The sequence below is a fragment of the Amblyraja radiata genome, chromosome 26, assembly GCF_010909765.2.
Source record: "Amblyraja radiata isolate CabotCenter1 chromosome 26, sAmbRad1.1.pri, whole genome shotgun sequence".
NCBI classification, from domain to species: domain Eukaryota; kingdom Metazoa; phylum Chordata; class Chondrichthyes; order Rajiformes; family Rajidae; genus Amblyraja; species Amblyraja radiata.
This window is the reverse complement of record NC_045981.1, coordinates 10,448,747-10,466,042: the sequence shown is the minus strand read 5'-3', so window position 1 is coordinate 10,466,042 and position 17,296 is coordinate 10,448,747. Positions and strand designations below refer to the sequence as shown.

The 17,296-nt window shown below is 49.8% G+C and overlaps 1 protein-coding gene across 4 annotated transcripts in view; it reads right to left on the bottom strand.

Annotated features, from left to right (window-relative positions):
* The window catches only part of aatk (apoptosis associated tyrosine kinase), a 172,271-nt gene extending 168,147 nt beyond the window's left edge, over window positions 1-4,124 (bottom strand). For 2 of the 4 annotated variants that reach the window (XM_033044227.1, XM_033044228.1), the window contains exon 1: window positions 3,523-4,124. In XM_033044227.1, the coding sequence (XP_032900118.1) occupies window positions 3,523-3,607 (85 nt within the window). In that variant the 5' untranslated portion in view covers window positions 3,608-4,124. The remainder of the gene's footprint in view (window positions 1-3,522) is intronic. The other 2 variants (XM_033044230.1, XM_033044232.1) reach the window with 1 other exon arrangement.
* Window positions 4,125-17,296: the final 13,172 nt, after the last annotated feature.

Sequence of the window (17,296 nt, the reverse complement as noted above, 5' to 3'; positions counted from 1 at the left end):
CAGGGATACAGAATATGTAATCATAGAACTCAATGAAGTTTAAGAGCCCTATCTAGCTCTCTCTTGAAGGTATCTATTATCTAAATGGTGGCTATTATCTAAATGGTGGCCGACTAGGAAAAGGGGAGATGCAGCGAGACCTGGGTGTCATGGTACACCAGTCATTGAAAGTGGGCATGCAGGTGCAGCAGGCAGTAAAGAAAGCGAATGGTATGTTAGCTTTCATAGCAAAAGGATTTGAGTATAGGAGCAGGGAGGTTCTACTGCAGTTGTACAGAGTCTTGGTGAGACCACATCTGGAGTATTGCGTACAGTTTTGGTCGCCAAATCTGAGGAAGGACATTATTGCCATAGAGGGAGTGCAGAGAAGGTTCACCAGACTGATTCCTGGGATGTCAGGACTGTCTTATGAAGAAAGACTGGATAGACTTGGTTTATACTCTCTAGAATTTAGGAGATTGAGAGGGGATCTTATAGAAACTTACAAAATTCTTAAGGGGTTGGACAGGCTAGATGCAGGAAGATTGCTCCCGATGTTGGGGAAGTCCAGGACAAGGGGTCACAGCTTAAGGATAAGGGGGAAATCCTTTAAAACCGAGATGAGAAGAACTTTTTTCACACAGAGAGTGGTGAATCTCTGGAACTCCCTGCCACAGAGGGTAGTCGAGGCCAGTTCATTGGCTATATTTAAGAGGGAGTTAGATGTGGCCATTGTGGCTAAGGGGATCAGAGGGTATGGAGAGAAGGCAGGTACGGGATACTGAGTTGGATGATCAGCCATGATCATATTGAATGGCGGTGCAGGATCGAAGGGCCGAATGGCCTACTCCTGCACCTAATTTCTATGTTTCTATGTTTCTATGTTTCTATCCAGAGAACCGGCCTCCACCGCCCTCTGAGGCAGAGAATTCCACAGACTCGCCACTCTACAGTTTCTTTCTACACTTTTTTCTGACTGTCTAGCCTGAGAATGCCTCTCATACTGCTACGTATCCAGACTCCTATCAACCTCCTATGTTCCAGAGAAAACAATCCAAGTCTGCCCAACCTATAATACCCTCTAAGCCAGGCACCAATACAGAGAACATAAGCCAACGAGACCATCAGACAAACCAACCTCCCTTCCATCGACTCCATTTACACCTCCCGCTGCCTCGGCCAGGCCAGCAGCATGAGCAAGGGCGGGTCACTCCCTCTTCCCTTCTCCCCTCCCCCATCGGGCAAAAGGTATAGAAGTGTGAAAACGCACACCTCCAAATTCAGGGACAGTTTCTTCCCAGCTGTTATCAGGCAACTGAACCATCCTACCAACAACTGGATAGCAGTCCTGAACTACTATCTACCTCATTGGAGATCTTCGGACTATGTTAGATCGGACTTTACTGGCTTTATCTTGCATTAAACGTTATTCCCTTTAACACTGTAATCATGTATTGTTTTTCTGCTGACTGGATAGCAGGCAACAAAAGCTTTTCACTGTACCTCGATAATCGTGACAATAAGTTAAACTCAAACTCAAACATAACTTTGGGATGGGAGTCTGTGATTCAAACTGAGTTCAATGTTGGGGTTCAAACTGCCCATGATTTGTTTCATACAGTACGGAAACAGGCCCTTCGGCCCACCGAGTCCGCACTGACCAGCGATCCCCGCACATTAACATTATTCTACACGAGAGACAATTTTTACATTGATACCCAGCCAATTAACCTACAAACCTGCAAGCCGTTGGAGTGTGGGAAGAAACCGATGGAAGAAAACCCAGGAGGGTCACGGGGAGAAGGTACAGACTCCGTCCAGACAGCACCCGTAGTCAGGATCGAACCCGGGACTCTGGCGATGTAAGGCAGCAACTCTACCGCCGCGCCACACAAATCTATGATCTCTATCAGTCATTTTGAATGAGGGAGTCAAGTTCACGATATCCAATTCTGTAGAGGATACAATGCTCGGCGGGTGTGAGGACTGTGAGAAGGGTGCAGGGAGGCTTTAGGAAGATGTAAAAGTCCGAAGCGAAGGGTGGAGATCGGCATAGATAGAGTGGATGTGGAAAGGATGTTTCCACTGGTGGGAGAGTCTAGGACCAGAGGTCATAGCCTCAGAATTAAAGGGCGCCCTTTTAGAAAGGAGGTGAGGAGGGTAGTCAGAGGGTAGTTAATCTGTGGAACTCATTGCCACAGAGGGCTGTGGAGGCCAAGTCAGTGAATGTTTTTAAGGCAGAGATAGACAAATTCTTGATCAGAACGGGGGTCAAGGGTTATGGGGAGAAGGCAGGAAAATGGGATTGGGAGGCAGAGATCAGCCATGATCAGAATGGCAGAGTGGACTTGATGGGCCGAATGGCCTAATTCTGCTCCTATAACTTGTGAACTTGTGAAGATCATAGCAAATGGCATCTGATGCAGTAAAATACACGGTCATCCATCTTGATGGAGAAAGAAAGTGTTTCTAAATAGTCGGTGCTATGGGGAGTCTGGGTAACCCTTTTACATAAATCGGTGGGAGCTAACATGCAGATTCAGCAGAAAATGAGGAGCCCTAATAGTACCTTCGATACTCCAGCATCTGCAGTTCCCTTTTGAGCCCTAATAGTATGCTGGCTTTTATATGCTGGAAGCATTTGAATAAATGGTTAAAGATAGTACAGAGCAAATATGTACTGGCCTAGAGATAATGCACCTGGAGTACACAGGTAGAGGAGGGGAAAAGGAGGAGGGGAGAGGGGGAGGGGGAGAGGGAGGGAGGGAGGGGGGGTGGAGAGGGAGGGAGGGAGGGAGGGAGGGAGGGAGGAGGGAGGGAGGGGGGTGGAAAAGGGAAGAAAGAGGCGGATGGAGTACATGTACATTAGGTGAAATGGAAGTGAGGAGGGGCAGAGAGGTGACCGTGAGCAAAAATCCACAGAGGATGAAGGGTGGGGGTGGGGGGGGGGGGGGGAGGGGGGAGAGGAGGAGGTGGGGGAGAGAGGAGGAGGGGAGAAAAGAGGAGGGGGGAGAGAGGAGGAGAGAGAGAGGAAGAGGGGGGGGGAGGAGGAAGAGGGGAGAGAAGAGGAGGAGAGGGAAGAGGGGGGGTGGGGAGGGGGAGGGGTGAGAGGGGGATAGATGGGGAGGGGGGAGAGGGGGTAGAGAGGAGAGAGGGGGATAGAGGGGAGAGAGGGGGGGATAGGGAGGGGGGAGGAGGGAGGAGAGAGGAGAGAGGGGGGAGAGAGGAGAGAGAGAGATGGAAGGAGACAATGAATGGAATGAGAGCGCAGTGGCCGACATAGGGTTAAGGTGCTGCAGGCAGCGACAGGTACCTTGTTCGGCTGGACCGGGGGAGGAGAGATCGCATTTAAGACAACGCAGGGTTTTATTTATGCACCCCCACACACACACACACAGACACACATCTACATTTTAAAAGGAAGCAATGCTCTTGCCAGTACAATAGACCCCGAACATTTGCAGCAATTAGGAAGGGGATGGAGCAGGCAGGAGGTTTGAGGGATGGAGATTTTTCTGTTGTTGTTGATTCCTTTTTACTCACCGGGATCGAAGTGGGAGCTGAAGGCAAGGCTGGGCTGACACAGTCCAGACATAAGCATCAGTGCGAGGTACAAATACGACCACATCGCCGCTACGATATGGGATTGTTGTTTTTTTTCTCTCTCTTCTTCTCCCCCTCTCAGGGAAGGAGGGAAGGGGGGAGGGAGGAAAATGGAAAGGCGGAATGCAAAAAGCCTCGGAGATTCATGGAGAGCAGAAGGATTTGAGGGGAGGAGAGAGGGAGGATAATGAAAAGACAAAATGCAAAAAGGCTGCAAGATCCATGCAGAGGAGGGAGGGGGGAAGGAGAGAGGAAAGGAGGAATATAAAAAAAGGCAGGATGCAGAGAGCCGTCAAGCTGCAGAGAGAGAGGGAAGGAGAGAGGGAGGGAAATGAAAAGGCAGAATGCGAAGAGGGTGGTGGGTTCATGTAGAGAGAGAGAGAGAGAGAGAGGAGGGGTGGTGTGGGAGGAGGGAGGGGGGAGGGAGGGTATGTGTCCGATGTAGCGGGGTTAGGGGGTGTCCGCTGTGTGGGGTGTCCGCTGTAGCGGCTCCATCGCTGCAGCAGTGGGGTGGCGGGGAGAGAGGAGCGGGGAGCGGGGGCTCACTGCACCAGCTCCAGCTCCAGCTCCAGCTCCGGCTCCAGCTCCAGCTCCAGCTCCAGCACCGGCTCCAGCACCGGCTCCGCGGCCAACACCGCCTCCTGCTCCAGCAGCGCGCAGCGCAGCGCCATCTCCCGCACAGCCCAGCACAGCGCGGGGGCGCGCATTGTCCTGGTCTCCGGGGGCGCGCATTGTCCTGGTCTCAGGGGGCGCGCATTGTCCTGGTCTCCGGGGGCGCGCGTGGACTCGCGGGGACGCGCATTGTCCTGGTCTCCGGGGGCGCGCACTGTCCTGGTCTCCGGGGGCGCGCACTATCCTGGTCTCCGGGGGCGCGCATTGTCCTGGTCTCCGGGGACGCGCGTGGACTCGCGGGCGCGCGCATTGTCCTGGTCTCCGGGCGCGCGCACTGTCCTGGTCTCCGGGGGCGCGCACTGTCCTGGTCTCAGGGGGCGCGCATTATCCTGGTCTCAGGGGGCGCGCGTGGACTCGCGGGGGCGCGCGTTGTCCTGGTCTCCGGGGGCGCGCGTTGTCCTGGTCTCAGGGAGCGCGCCTGGTCTTGGACACGGGATAGCGCATGGACACTCGGGGACGCGCCTTGTACTGGTCGCAGGGAACGCGCATGTATACTCTGGGACGCGCCTGGTCCTGGTCCCACGGAGCGCGCATGGACTCTCGGGCACGCGCTTGGTCCTGGTCGCGGGAGCGCGGCAGGTCATGGACAACCGGGAGCGCGCCTTGTCCTGCTCTCGGGGGCGCGACTGGTCCTGATGCCAGCCTCCCCCCCCCCCGTGCACGAGGATGAGGGAATGCGCGCCCCCTCTCTCTACTCCACTCACCCTCTTCCCCTTTCTCTCCCCCCTCCTCCCCTACACCCCTCTCTCACCTTTCCCCTCTACAGATCTCCTCTCTCCCCTACCTCCCTCCCCCATCTACCCCCACCCCCTCCCCCTACAATCCTCCCTCCCCTACCCCTGTTTCCCCACCCACCTCTCCTCTCTTCCCCTATCCCCCCTTTTTCTCTCGCCCCTCTCTCCTAACTACCTTTCTCTCCCAGGGCTACCAGGCTTCTGACTACCAGGGCTAGTGGGTCTGAGCTGTTGGGAGAGGTTGCTGGGACTCTATTCCTTGAAGCACAGGAGGATGAGGGGTGATCTTATAGAGGTGTATAAGATCATGAGGAGAATAGATCAGCTGGACACACAGTCTCTTGCCCAGAGCAGGTGAATCGAGGACCAGAGGACATAGGTTTAAGGTGAAGGGGGAAATTGTTAATAGGAATCCGAGGGGTAACTTTTTCACACATGGGTAGGACAGGTTTGGAGGGATATGGACCAAACGCAGGGAGGTGGGACTAGTGTAGCTGGGACATTGTTGGCTGGTGTGGGCAAGTTGGGCCGAAGGGTCTATCTCCACACTGTATTACTCTAATAGTGCTGTGGGAGGCAGTCCACGTCTAGTCACTGCTGCATTGCAGGGGGAAGGCAAATCTGTGCACAGCAGGCTCCCATTAGCAACCAGGCAAAAAGAACAGAAAGTGCTTCACAAGCCATCAGCATCAGTGGGAGGAGACACTGAGTTGACATGGAAAGGTCATCGATGTGAATCATTACGTTTGTTTTTGTTTGGACCCCATGCGACTTTGCTTTCCGCTTTTTTAATTTTGGAATTCCATCATCCACAGAATTTCAATAAACGAGGATACATGAGGAGAGTCAAGAGTGTTTTATTGTCATGTGTCCCAGATAGAAGAATGAAATTCTTACTTGCAGCAGCACAACACAATATGTAAACATAGTACACTGTGAACAAGAGAGAAAAAAAAACTTCAGTGGGTGTATATGCTGTACTTTTCTTCTTCTTCTTCTTAAGCCTCCTTTGGTCATGGCTGACCATGGCTGTCTCCAGGGGGCTATTCCCTATATGGAGGACGCCTGTGTGTGACTTTATTTAACGTGGGGAGACTGTTGCACAGACAGCCACCACACGGTCCTTAGCAGATCTGGGTCAGGAACCAGTGGCATGGAGTCCAAGACGACCGGAGACCCTTTTCTGCTGCAGCCTTCATCCGCCTTCCCAGCCGTTGTGACGCTCTACTAAGGTCAGCCATCGTCCTCCGCCTGTTTCCACCGTTGAGGTCTTGGTTGGATTGGTGACTGACTGACTGACTGACTGCGGTGTGGTGAAAATTATGACGGCGAGCAAGTCACCAATCTAAAACCGTGTCAAGCACTTTACCATCATAGTCCATCCATCATCAACAGCATGCTAACCCATGAGTAATGATGACTATGCCTGCCATCTGGTCTATCAACTTTACAGGAGTAAACCAAATTAGCTCAGTCAACTCAATCACATTTTAGATATAATGAACTATCTTTCAAATGCTTTACCGCACTTATTGATTGTAACTCAACCAGTGAGGCATCTGGAAGATTAAAAATATGAAGTGTAAAATTGAAATAAACAACGTACCTTATGTTCCAAGAAGACTACCTTGCCCAGGCAATTCCCTTCATACGCTTGCTGACTCCAGCTTGGCCATTACATTAGAGCATATGTATCATTTCAGAATTACGCATCATATTTAGTGTGGAAACGCAATGATCATCGTAAATTCACAGCACAAGGATATGAGAAGTGGATGATGTGTAGGGAAGGAACAGCAGATGCTGGTTTAAACCGAAGACAGACACAAAATGCTGGGGGCAGCTCAGCGGGACTGGGCAGCATCTCTGGAGAGAAAGAATGGCCATTCCTACCGCCATTTTGTGTCTATCTTTCACTCATGTGGAGGCAGATGAGATTAGTTCACCTTGGCATCTTGTTCGGTACGGACATTGTGGGCTGAAGGGCCCGTGCCCGTGCTGTACTGTTCTATGTTCTAGATCTTAGTCTTAGTTTAAGAATGACAGACACTGAGTGCTGGAGTAAATCAGCTCCGCCATTCAATCATGGCTGATCTATCCTTCACGAGCACTGTCCTGCACACCAGGGATCATTCACACTTTGACCAAATTCAGTTAATCGACAGTCTGAAGAAGGGTCTCGACCTGAAACATCACCTAATCCTGTTCTCCAGAGATGCTGCCTGACCCGTTGAGTTACTCCAGATTTTTTGTGTCTGTCATGGAATGGCAAGCCTGGTTTCCACCTTATGACAGAGTAGAAATAGGAGTTTCCCCTGCATTTTGCCTTCCTTTTTATTCCTCTTTCAAGATCTGGGCATCAGAAGCAAGACCAGGACTAATTACCTGGTCTGAAGAAGGGCCTCGCCCCAAAACATCGCCCATTCCTTCTCTCCAGAGATGCTGCCTGTCCCACTGATTTACTCCAGCATTTTATGTCTATCTTCGGTGTAAACCAGCATCAGCAGTTCAATAGCAAGAATGTCCTTCCTCAAATTTGGAGTATTGTGTGCTGTCCCCAAAACAGCACACAATACTCCAGGTGTGGTCTCACTAGGGCCCTCCCTGTACAATTGCAGAAGGACCACTTTGCTCCTATACTCAACTCCTCTTGTTATGAAGGCCAACATGCCATTCGCTTTCTTCACTGCTGAATCATTTGTCAACACCATCTGTAAGCTCAGTATAGAGCGCGGAGCTTGGTTTCAGAATCCCTTGCTCCCAGTAGGAAGTCACAGGACTGCTGGGCATATTTTGGAAACTTGCAGCAGCACAGGGTTTATTTACTCCTTTGAGAAGATGCAGAATCCTCCCACCTGCAATGGGACAGAGGTGCACCTCTTCCTACTTTAAAAAGAAGAAGAGGATGGAATTTCTTTGGTCAGAGGGTGGTGAATCCGTGGAATTCATTGCCACAGACGGCTGTGGAGGCCAAGTCAGTGTGGAGATTGACAGATTCTTGATTAGTACGGGTGTCAGGGGTTACGGGGAGGCAGGAGAATGGGGTTGAGAGGGAGAGATGGATCGGCCATGATTGAATGGGAGAGCAGGCTTGATGGGTTGAATGGCTGAATCTGCTCCAAGGACTTATGAACATGAGATACAGCGCAGAAACAGGCTCTTCAGGCCACCGAGCCCGCGCTGACCTAGCTGTCACCCTGTACACTAGCATTATCCTACACACACTAGGGACTAGCAGCCAATTAACCTACAAGCCTGTTTGTCTTTAGAGTGTGGGAGGAAACCGGAGCGCCCGGAGAAATCCCACGCAGTCACATGGAGACACGTACAAACGCTGTACAGACAGCACCCGTAGTCAGGATCGCTCCACCGGGCCGCTCTTACCTAATGCTAAACCAACTGTCCCGTTCAATAAACAAACAGTTCTATTAATATGCCTTTTAATTTCCTCTTGTGAATATTTCAAATCACAAGGCAATTTTTAAAATGTTTACGAAGGAACTGCAGATGCTGGAAAAATCGAAGGTGGACAAAAATGCTGGAGAAACTCAGCGGGTGAGGCAGCATCTATGGAGCGAAGGAATATGTAGCGTTTCGGGTCGAGACCCTTCTTTAGACTGAGGGGGGGGGGGAATTCATCACTGAAGAAGGGTCTCGACCCGAAACGTCACCTATTCCTTCACTCCATAGAAGCTGCCTCACCCGCTGAGTTTCTCCAGCATTTTTGTCTACCTACAAACAATTTTTTTAAACATTTTTAACAAGTTATCTCTAATATTTCTGTTTTATTCTTATAATTATGTTCTATTCTTTACCTAGCGCCTTGTGCGATGTTTAAAATATTAATTAAAGGTAATGCATTTTGCTGACAGGTTTACGTTCGTGAGAATAGTTTAATGCCATTGGCAGGCCTGAGAGCAATCTTTGTTGGGTGCCAGAGATCGCTTGTACTGACAGCTAGCAGGAAGATTACTGCTCTCTAAAGAGAGTGCTACCTCCTTGTGGGCAGCTCTAGTTTAGCTTCAGTATCGTGATGCAGCATGAAAGCAGGCCCTTCGGCCCACAGCGTCCACGCCGGCCATCGTCCACCCGTTCATACTAGTTCTGTGTCATCCCACTTTCCCATCCACACCCCCTGCACATCAGGTGCAATTTTACCCAGGCCACTTGGAGATACAGCGTGGGAACAGGCCCTTTGGCCCACCGAGTCCACACTGTCCAGCGATCGCCCCTATCCTATTTAGGGCGATCACGGTGGCGCAGCGGTAGAGTTGCTGCCTTACAGCGAATGCAGCGCCGGAGACCCGGGTTTGATCCAGATTACGGGCGCTGCCTGTATGGAGTTTGTACGTTCTCCCCATGACCTGCATGGGTTTTCTCCAAGATCTTCGGTTTCCTCCCACACTCCAAAGACAGACAGGAATGGGGTACTGATTGGGGATGATCAGCCATGATCACATTGAATGGCGGTGCTGATTCGAAGGGCCGAATGGCCTACTCCTGCACCTATGAATGTGTGAGGTCGGGGGGAGTAACCCCGCCACAGGTACCATGTAATCCCGCGCTACCTGCTCCATGGTCGGATAGTCGGTGACTAAACTGTCTCCCCCACCTTGTTTGCCAGGTGAGGAGGGGGCTGTGGACCCATAACTTATATTTGAAATTAAAATAGTCAGAATTCGTTCTAATTTTAAAACATCGTAAACTAAATCCGGAATCCGGTGTGAAAGATCTAATCGTAAACAAATGTGACTGTTAGCCACGGTTTGAATGTTTAAGGAGCTATTCATTGGGGAACTTGGAGGTATTTGGTTTGGCCAGAATCTCAGTCACGTATCCTGAAATAGCTGAGTGGGTCTTGGTAAATCAAACTGTCCCAAGAGTGCATCGTTATAGAGCCATTGACTCATACAGCACGGAAACAGGCCCTTCGGCCCATCGTCCCCATGCCGACCAAGTAGCAGCTCCACTTTAGAGCAATTCTTACATGGTGGCAAATTGGTCCAAAAATAGGCAGCCCTGATGCACGTTTCTGGGAAACGTCGCCCCTCACTGGTGCAATGAGTTGTAAGTTGCTTTGGCTCTGTAAGTTGTTGCCTTATAGAGCCAAAGGAAATAGGTTAGGGGGGGGGGGGGGAGGGGAAGATTTAATAGGAACCTGAGGGGCAACTTTTTCACACAAAGGGTGGTGGGTGTATGGAACGAGCCACCGGAGGAGGTAGTTCAGGCAGGTACTAACGCAACATTTAAAAAACATGATTAGGACAGGTTTAGAGATATAAGGGCCAAACGCAAGCAGGTGGGACTAGTGCAGATGGGACTTGTTAGTTGACATGGGCAAGTTGGGCCAAAGGGCCTGTTTCAACCATGTATCACTCTATGATCTGGGTTAGATCCTGACTATGGATGCTGTCCGTACAGAGTTGTGCACCTGTCCTAATGTCTATTAAATGTTGTTATAGTACCTGCCTCAACTACCTTCTCTGGCAGCACGTTCCATATTCCCCAACTCTGGGTATTCATCCTATCTATTGCCCTCAAGATCTGATACACTTCTGTAGGATCACGCCTCATCCTCCAGCAAACTTGGAACAAAGTACTTGCTTGTCCAACCTCTTCCTATAGCTCAGCCCCTCAAGTCCTGGCGACATCCTCGTAAATCTTCTCTGCACTTTTTTTTTCCAGCTTAAAAAATCATCCTTCCTTCAGCAGGGCGACCAAAACTAAACACAATACTCCAAAGACAGACACAAAATGGTGGAGTAACTCAGCGGGACAGGCAGCATCTCCGGAGGGAAGGAATGGGCGACGTTTCAGGTCGAGGCCCTTCTTCAGACTGTGTCAGGGGAGAGGGAAACTAGAGATATGGAAGGGTGCAAAGAGGAAGGAAGGTGTAAAAAGGACAGATAAAAGCAGACGACAATCAAGGAAATGTAGAACGGTTCATGGTTGGCTGAGGGGAAGGTGACAATACTCCAAATATGGCCTCACCAATGTCTTTTAAAGCTGCAAATTCGATTTTATATCAGCAATATTTTAGTTTGTGCTCAAAGGCATTTTAATCAACTGTTGAAATCAATTGAAAAGCAGTTTAGGGTTGGCACATTGGTGTAGCGGTAGAGTTGCTGCCTCACAGCGCTAAAGACCCAGGTTCGATCGTGACTACGGGTGCTGTCTGTATGGAGTTTGTACGTTCTCCCCATGACCTGCGTGGGTTTCCTCCGACAGCTCCAGTTTCCTCCCACACTCCAGGTACGTGCAGGTTTGTAGGTTAATTGGCTTCAGTACAATTGTAAATTGTCTCTAGAAACATAGAAACATAGAAACATAGAAAATAGGTGCAGGGGGAGGCCATTTGGCCCTTCGAGCCTGATCATCCACAATCAGTTACCCGTGCCTGCCTTCTCCCCATATCCCTTGATTCCGCTAGCCCCTAGAGCTCTATCTAACTCTCTTTTAAATCCATCCAGTGAATTGGCCTCGACTTCCTTCTGGGGCAGAGAATTCCACAAACTCACAACTCTCTGGGTGAAAAAATTTTTGTCATCTCAGTTTTAAATGACCTCCCCTTTATTCTTAGACTGTGGCCCCCTGGTTCTAGACTCCCCCATCATTGGGAACATTTTTCCTGCATCTAGCTTGTCCAGTCCTTTTATAATTTTATACGTTTCTATAAGAATCCCTCTCATCCTTCTAAATTCCAGTGAATACGAGCCCAGTCTTTCCAATCTCTCCTCATGTGACAGTCCCGCCATCCCGGGGATTAACCTCGTGAACCTACGCTGCACTGCCTCAATAGCATAGGATAGTGGGGGGATCGCTGGTCACTAAACTAAATTAAACTAAACTAAACTAAACTAAACTAAACTAAACTAAACTAAACTAATTTGTAATGTAACACCCCAGCTCTAACTATCTGCTGCCAGATCTATAGTCAGCTGGGTAATTGAGGCTCTGAGCCCAGGTGACTATAGTCTGGACCCAGAACTTTCTGGCCATTTCTACTGGGAAGTCCTGATTTTTTTTACGGAACGATTATCACCAAGAAGCATTCTGTTTGTTTCCAGCATTTTATCTAATCCCAACAGCTGCAGATGTATTTTTAACAAAAGAATATGTCTTTTCCTTTGGGTATCCCCTTGTGATTAAATGGCTTCTCGCTGACAAAGCAATATGAATGTAGCAATGGTACACAAAATTGCTGGTGAAACTCAGCGGGTGCAGCAGCATCTATGGAGCGAAGGAAATAGGCGACGTTTCAGGCCGAAACCCTTCCTTTGAAGAAGGGTTTCGGCCCGAAACGTCGCCTATTTCCTTCGCTCCATAAATGCTGCTGCACCTGCTGAGTTTCCCCTGCAATTTTGTGTACCTTCGATATTCCAGCATCTGCAGTTCCCTTTTGAACACTGAATGTAGCAATGGATTGATGACTATTATATAATAAGCACCGATTGTACTTCTGTGCTGTGGACAGTAATGCCAGCTCCAGCTCGATGGAAATGTGATTCATTATTAACCAGCCCGTCACATTGTCCGTAGCCCGGTGAACAGGTGTGTACGCACCAAAACCATTACAACACTGCAGGCCGCCAAATCTGGCCACCCATCATTCTTTGGACGGAAGGATCTGCAGATGCTTGTTTACACCCAAGATGGAACCAAAATCCTGGAATAACTCAGCGGGACAGGCAGCATCTCTGGAGAAAAAGGAATGGGCGACGTTTCGGGTCGGAATCCTTCTTCAGACCGTAAGATAGGGAAGGCTAGAACAAAGTAGGGGCGGCACAGTGGCGCAGAGACCCGGGTTCGATCCTGACCTTGGGTGCTGCCAATGTGTGTGGAGTTTGCATATTGTGTGAGAAAAAACTGCAGATGCTGGTTTAAATCAAAGGTAGACAAAAAAAAATCGAAGGTAGACACATCAGCCATGATCACATTGAATGGTGGTGCTGGCTCAAAGGGCCAAATGGCCTACTCCTGCACCTATTGTCTATTGTCTATAAAATGCTGGAGTAACTCAGTGGGTGAAGCAGCATCTCTGGAGAGAAGGAATGGGCAACGTTTCGGGTTGAGACCCTTCTTCAGGGTCTGAAGAAGGGTCTCGAACCAGCCGTCTGTGGCAATGAGTTCTGCAGATTCACCACCGTTTGGCTAAAGAAATTCCTCTTTGTTGTCGTATCAGCTGCAATTTATGGCATTTAAAAAATGTTTTAATAGTTAAATATTTTCAGGGGCAGATTGGTCTAGTTTGCATCTTGCATCTCGCTCTGTTGGACCCCCCAACTAAGATTCTGAAGATGCAACAGTGTTGCAGGGACTCAACGGGTCAGGCAGCATCCGCGGAGGGAATGGACAGACGATGTTTTGGTTTGGACCCTTCCCCGGACTGCTTGGAGAGAGGAGAAATCTGGAAAGCAAAGCTCAAAATTCCAGCAGGTCCTTGTGTTGGTCTGCTCAGCAAACCATTTGTAATCTGACTGAGTTTCCAATTTGTGTTTTGCTCAAACCCCCAGCATCTGCACCTTGCCATTGTGAAGCTGCAACACCTTAACCCGCCAGTGTGTGTCAGCAGAGGCCTGAGCTGTAACATTCCGATCCAGAGGATACAAAGCAAAGAATGCCGGAAACACTCAGCTGGTCAGGCAGCACCAGCGGTAAAGATAAAATAACAGTTGACATTTCAGGTCAGTGACCCTTCGTGAGAAATGAACGTTCGGTTCAGTTCAGAGACGTAGCGTGGCAACAGGCCCTTCAGCCCACCGAGGCAGATTCTTGATTAGTAAGGATGTCAGGGGTTATGGGGAGAAGGCAGGAGAATGGGGTTGAGGGGGAAGGATAGATCAACCTTGATTGAATGGCAGTGTAGACTTGATGGGCCGAATGGCCTAATACTGCTCTTAAAACGTATGAACTTGTGTCTTTAGAGATACAGGATGGAACCCTGTCCATGTTATCCCACTAGTCCTATGTTATCCCACTTTCCCATCCACTCTCCACACAGCAGGGGACAATTTACAGAGGGCCAATTAACCTGCAAACCCGCACGTCTTTGGGAATGTGGGAGGGAACCAGAGCACTCGGAGGAATCCCACGCTGTCACAGGGAGAACGTGCAAACTCCACACAGACAGCAGCCCGAGGTCAGGTTTGAACTCGGGTCTCTGGCGGTGTGAGCCAGCGGCTCTACCCTCTACGGGTGGCGACGGCAGGCATGGGCACGGTAGATGGGTCTCGTGGGCGCAAGAGTTAATAAGTGACCTTTGCATCCAACCTATATTTAGAGTGTGGACATGTTCCAAGTATTGTCAAAGCCTCCAGAGTGAAAGGGGGGGGGGGGGGGGGGGGGGGGGGGGGGGGACATGTTGAACAAAGGAACGTGCCCAGTTCGAAAGCAGGAAGATGATTTCACTGCAGCTGGTGGTCGGGTCAAACGAGGCAAGAGATCAAACATGGGACAGTAGTGCACAGGAACAGGCCTTTCGGCCCACAACGTCCGTGCTGAAACATTATGTCAAGGTGAACTAATCTCCTCCACCTGCACGCAATCCACAGCCCTCCACTCCCTGCAGATCCATGTACCTATCCTAAAGCCTCTCAAACACCACAGTCTCCACAGCCACCCCTGGCAGCACCTCCCAGGCACCCACTACTCTCCGAGTAAAACAAATTGCCCTGCAAATCTCCTTTAAACTTTTCCCCTCCCGCTTTAAAACTATGCCCCCCCCCCCTAGTCTTTGACATCCCCACCCTGAGGAAAAGGTTCTGACTCTGCACCCTATTTATGCCTCTGATCATTTTATATACGTCTATCCCGTCTCCCTCAACTTCTGGCGTTCCAGAGAAAACAATCTAACTTTGGAGGGACACAAAATGCCAGAGTAACTCAGCGGGACAGGCAGCAACTCTGGAGAGAAGGAATGGGTGACGTTCCGGGTCGAGACCCTTCTCCTCTCTGAAGAAGGGTCTCGACCCAAAATGTCACCCATTCCTTCCCGCCAGAGATGCAGCCTCTCCTGCTGAGTTACTCCCGCATTCTGTGTCTATCTTTGGTGTAAATGACGGCCACATGACGATGCGCGCGACAGTCAAGACCGGCCTGTTGCGTAAATGACGGCCAAGTGGGACAGGCCCTTAACAGTTCCAGAGAAAAATGTGCAATGTCTGCAATGAGGTAGATTGGAGGATCGGACAGTACTCTAGTTTATGGAAGGACCGTTCAGAAGCCTGATAACAGAGGGGAAGAAGCTGTTTCGGAGTCTGGTGGTGCGCGGTCAAGCTTCTGTATCCTCTGCCCGATGGGAGCGAGCGGGGAGAGGAACAAAATGATTGGGGTGGGAAAGATTGCTGATTATGTTAAGGGGTTGGACAGGCTAGATGCAGGAAGATTGCTCCCGATGTTGGGGAAGTCCAGGACAAGGGGTCACAGCTTAAGGATAAGGGGAAATCCTTTAAAACCGAGATGAGAAGAACTTTTTTCACACAGAGTGGTGAATCTCTGGAACTCTCTGCCACAGAGGGTAGTCGAGGCCAGTTCATTGTCTATATTTAAGAGGGAGTTAGATGTGGCCCTTGTGGCTAAGGGGATCAGAGGGTATGGAGAGAAGGCAGGTACGGGATACTGAGTTGGATGATCAGCCATGATCATATTGAAGGGCCGAATGGCCTACTCCTGCACCTAATTTCTATGTTTCTATGTTGGCTGCTGTACCAAGGCAGGGTGAAGTGTAGTGTAATTTAGTTTAGTTTAGAGATACAGAGTGGAAACAGGCCCTTTGGCCCACCGAGTCCACGCCAGCCACCATCACCCATATACTAGTTCTATCCTACGCCATCCTATATTGTCCCTATCCTGGTAAATTAACAATTTACAATTGTTATTATCCTCGGGACAATTTACCACATCCTATTAGCCTACAAACCTGCACGTCTTTGGAATGTGGGAGGAAACCGGAGCGCCCGGAGAGAACCCACGCGGTCACAGGGAGAACGCACAAACTCCGTACAAACAGCACCCAAGGTCAGGATCGAACCTGGGTCTCTGGCGCTGTGAGGCAGCAACTCTACCGCTGCGCCACTGTGTTGGCCCCAATGGAGTCAATGGGGAAGGGAGTCTGGTCTGTGACGGAATGGGCTACATCCCTCCATGATCATATTGAATGGCGGTGCAGGCTCGAAGGGCCGAATGGCCTACTCCTGCACCTATTTTCTGTGTTTCTTTCTATGTTTCTATCCACAACTCTCTGCAATTTCTTGCTGTCATTAATGTACACCGTTACAACCTGATCCAACGTTCAAACGTTGCCCATCACAGTACATTTGGTTCTTCATTCTTCTCCGTGGATTGTCACCTTGTCGTGGTGGAGAAGCTTGTGCGGTCCTGAGATCCTGAGAGCGATGCCGTCTGGAGCTATGCTCCTGGTAGGGCCACCCCTCGCGGTAAGGTCGAGGGGGAGGTCTCTGACAAAGAGCAATCCAACCAAGACCTCAACGGTGGAACAGGCGGAGGACGATGGCTGTCTCTCTAAAGTCTAAAGCTGGTGGTTCGATGGCGACGGGGTAGGCCCTGCAGAAGCCTGGGGCTTTCCTGGATCAGGGCCACTCCAGCACGTCCAACATGTCGATCGTAATTTGGAAATGGCGCCAAAATATGGCCATGGCTGCAAGAACTTCACCGCGCAATGCACACATGACAACAAAGAACTGTCGAACCACTGAGAATGAATTAGTTGAGAATTCCTTCATTCAATGCTTCTTTTATTTTGGCCATCAGTAAAACATTGACTTTAATACACCTTTCAAAGAAAGTACAAGCACTTTTCCCCATTGAGAATGGTACATACACAGTATGCCTTTTAAAAGGTACATTATCCTTTGAAGGTGGATGCAGAATGCTGGAGTAACTCAGTGGGACGGGCAGCATCTCTGGAGAGAAGGAATGGGTGACGTTTCGGGTCACGATCTGTCTCCAGTATGAGGTAGGGTCTCGATCTGAAACGTCACCCATTCCTTCTATCCAGAGATGCTGCCCGTCCCGCTGAGTTACTCCAGCATTTTGTGTCGAACTTCGGTGTAAACCAGCATCTGTAGTTCCTTCCTACTACTTTTATCTTTGGCTTGTTCATTGAAAACTTTGAGAGTAAATTTCACATTTCTAGTTGATTTGTGCAATGCTTTGGGCTGCAAGCCCTCACCCACAGACTGCCAGGTAACCCATCCCTAAGATGTTCCCAGAAACCCACCCATTAAATCATAGACTTTACTTTAGGTGGTGCCATCAAAGGGCCTGGTCCTCTGAAGAGCCATGTGGAC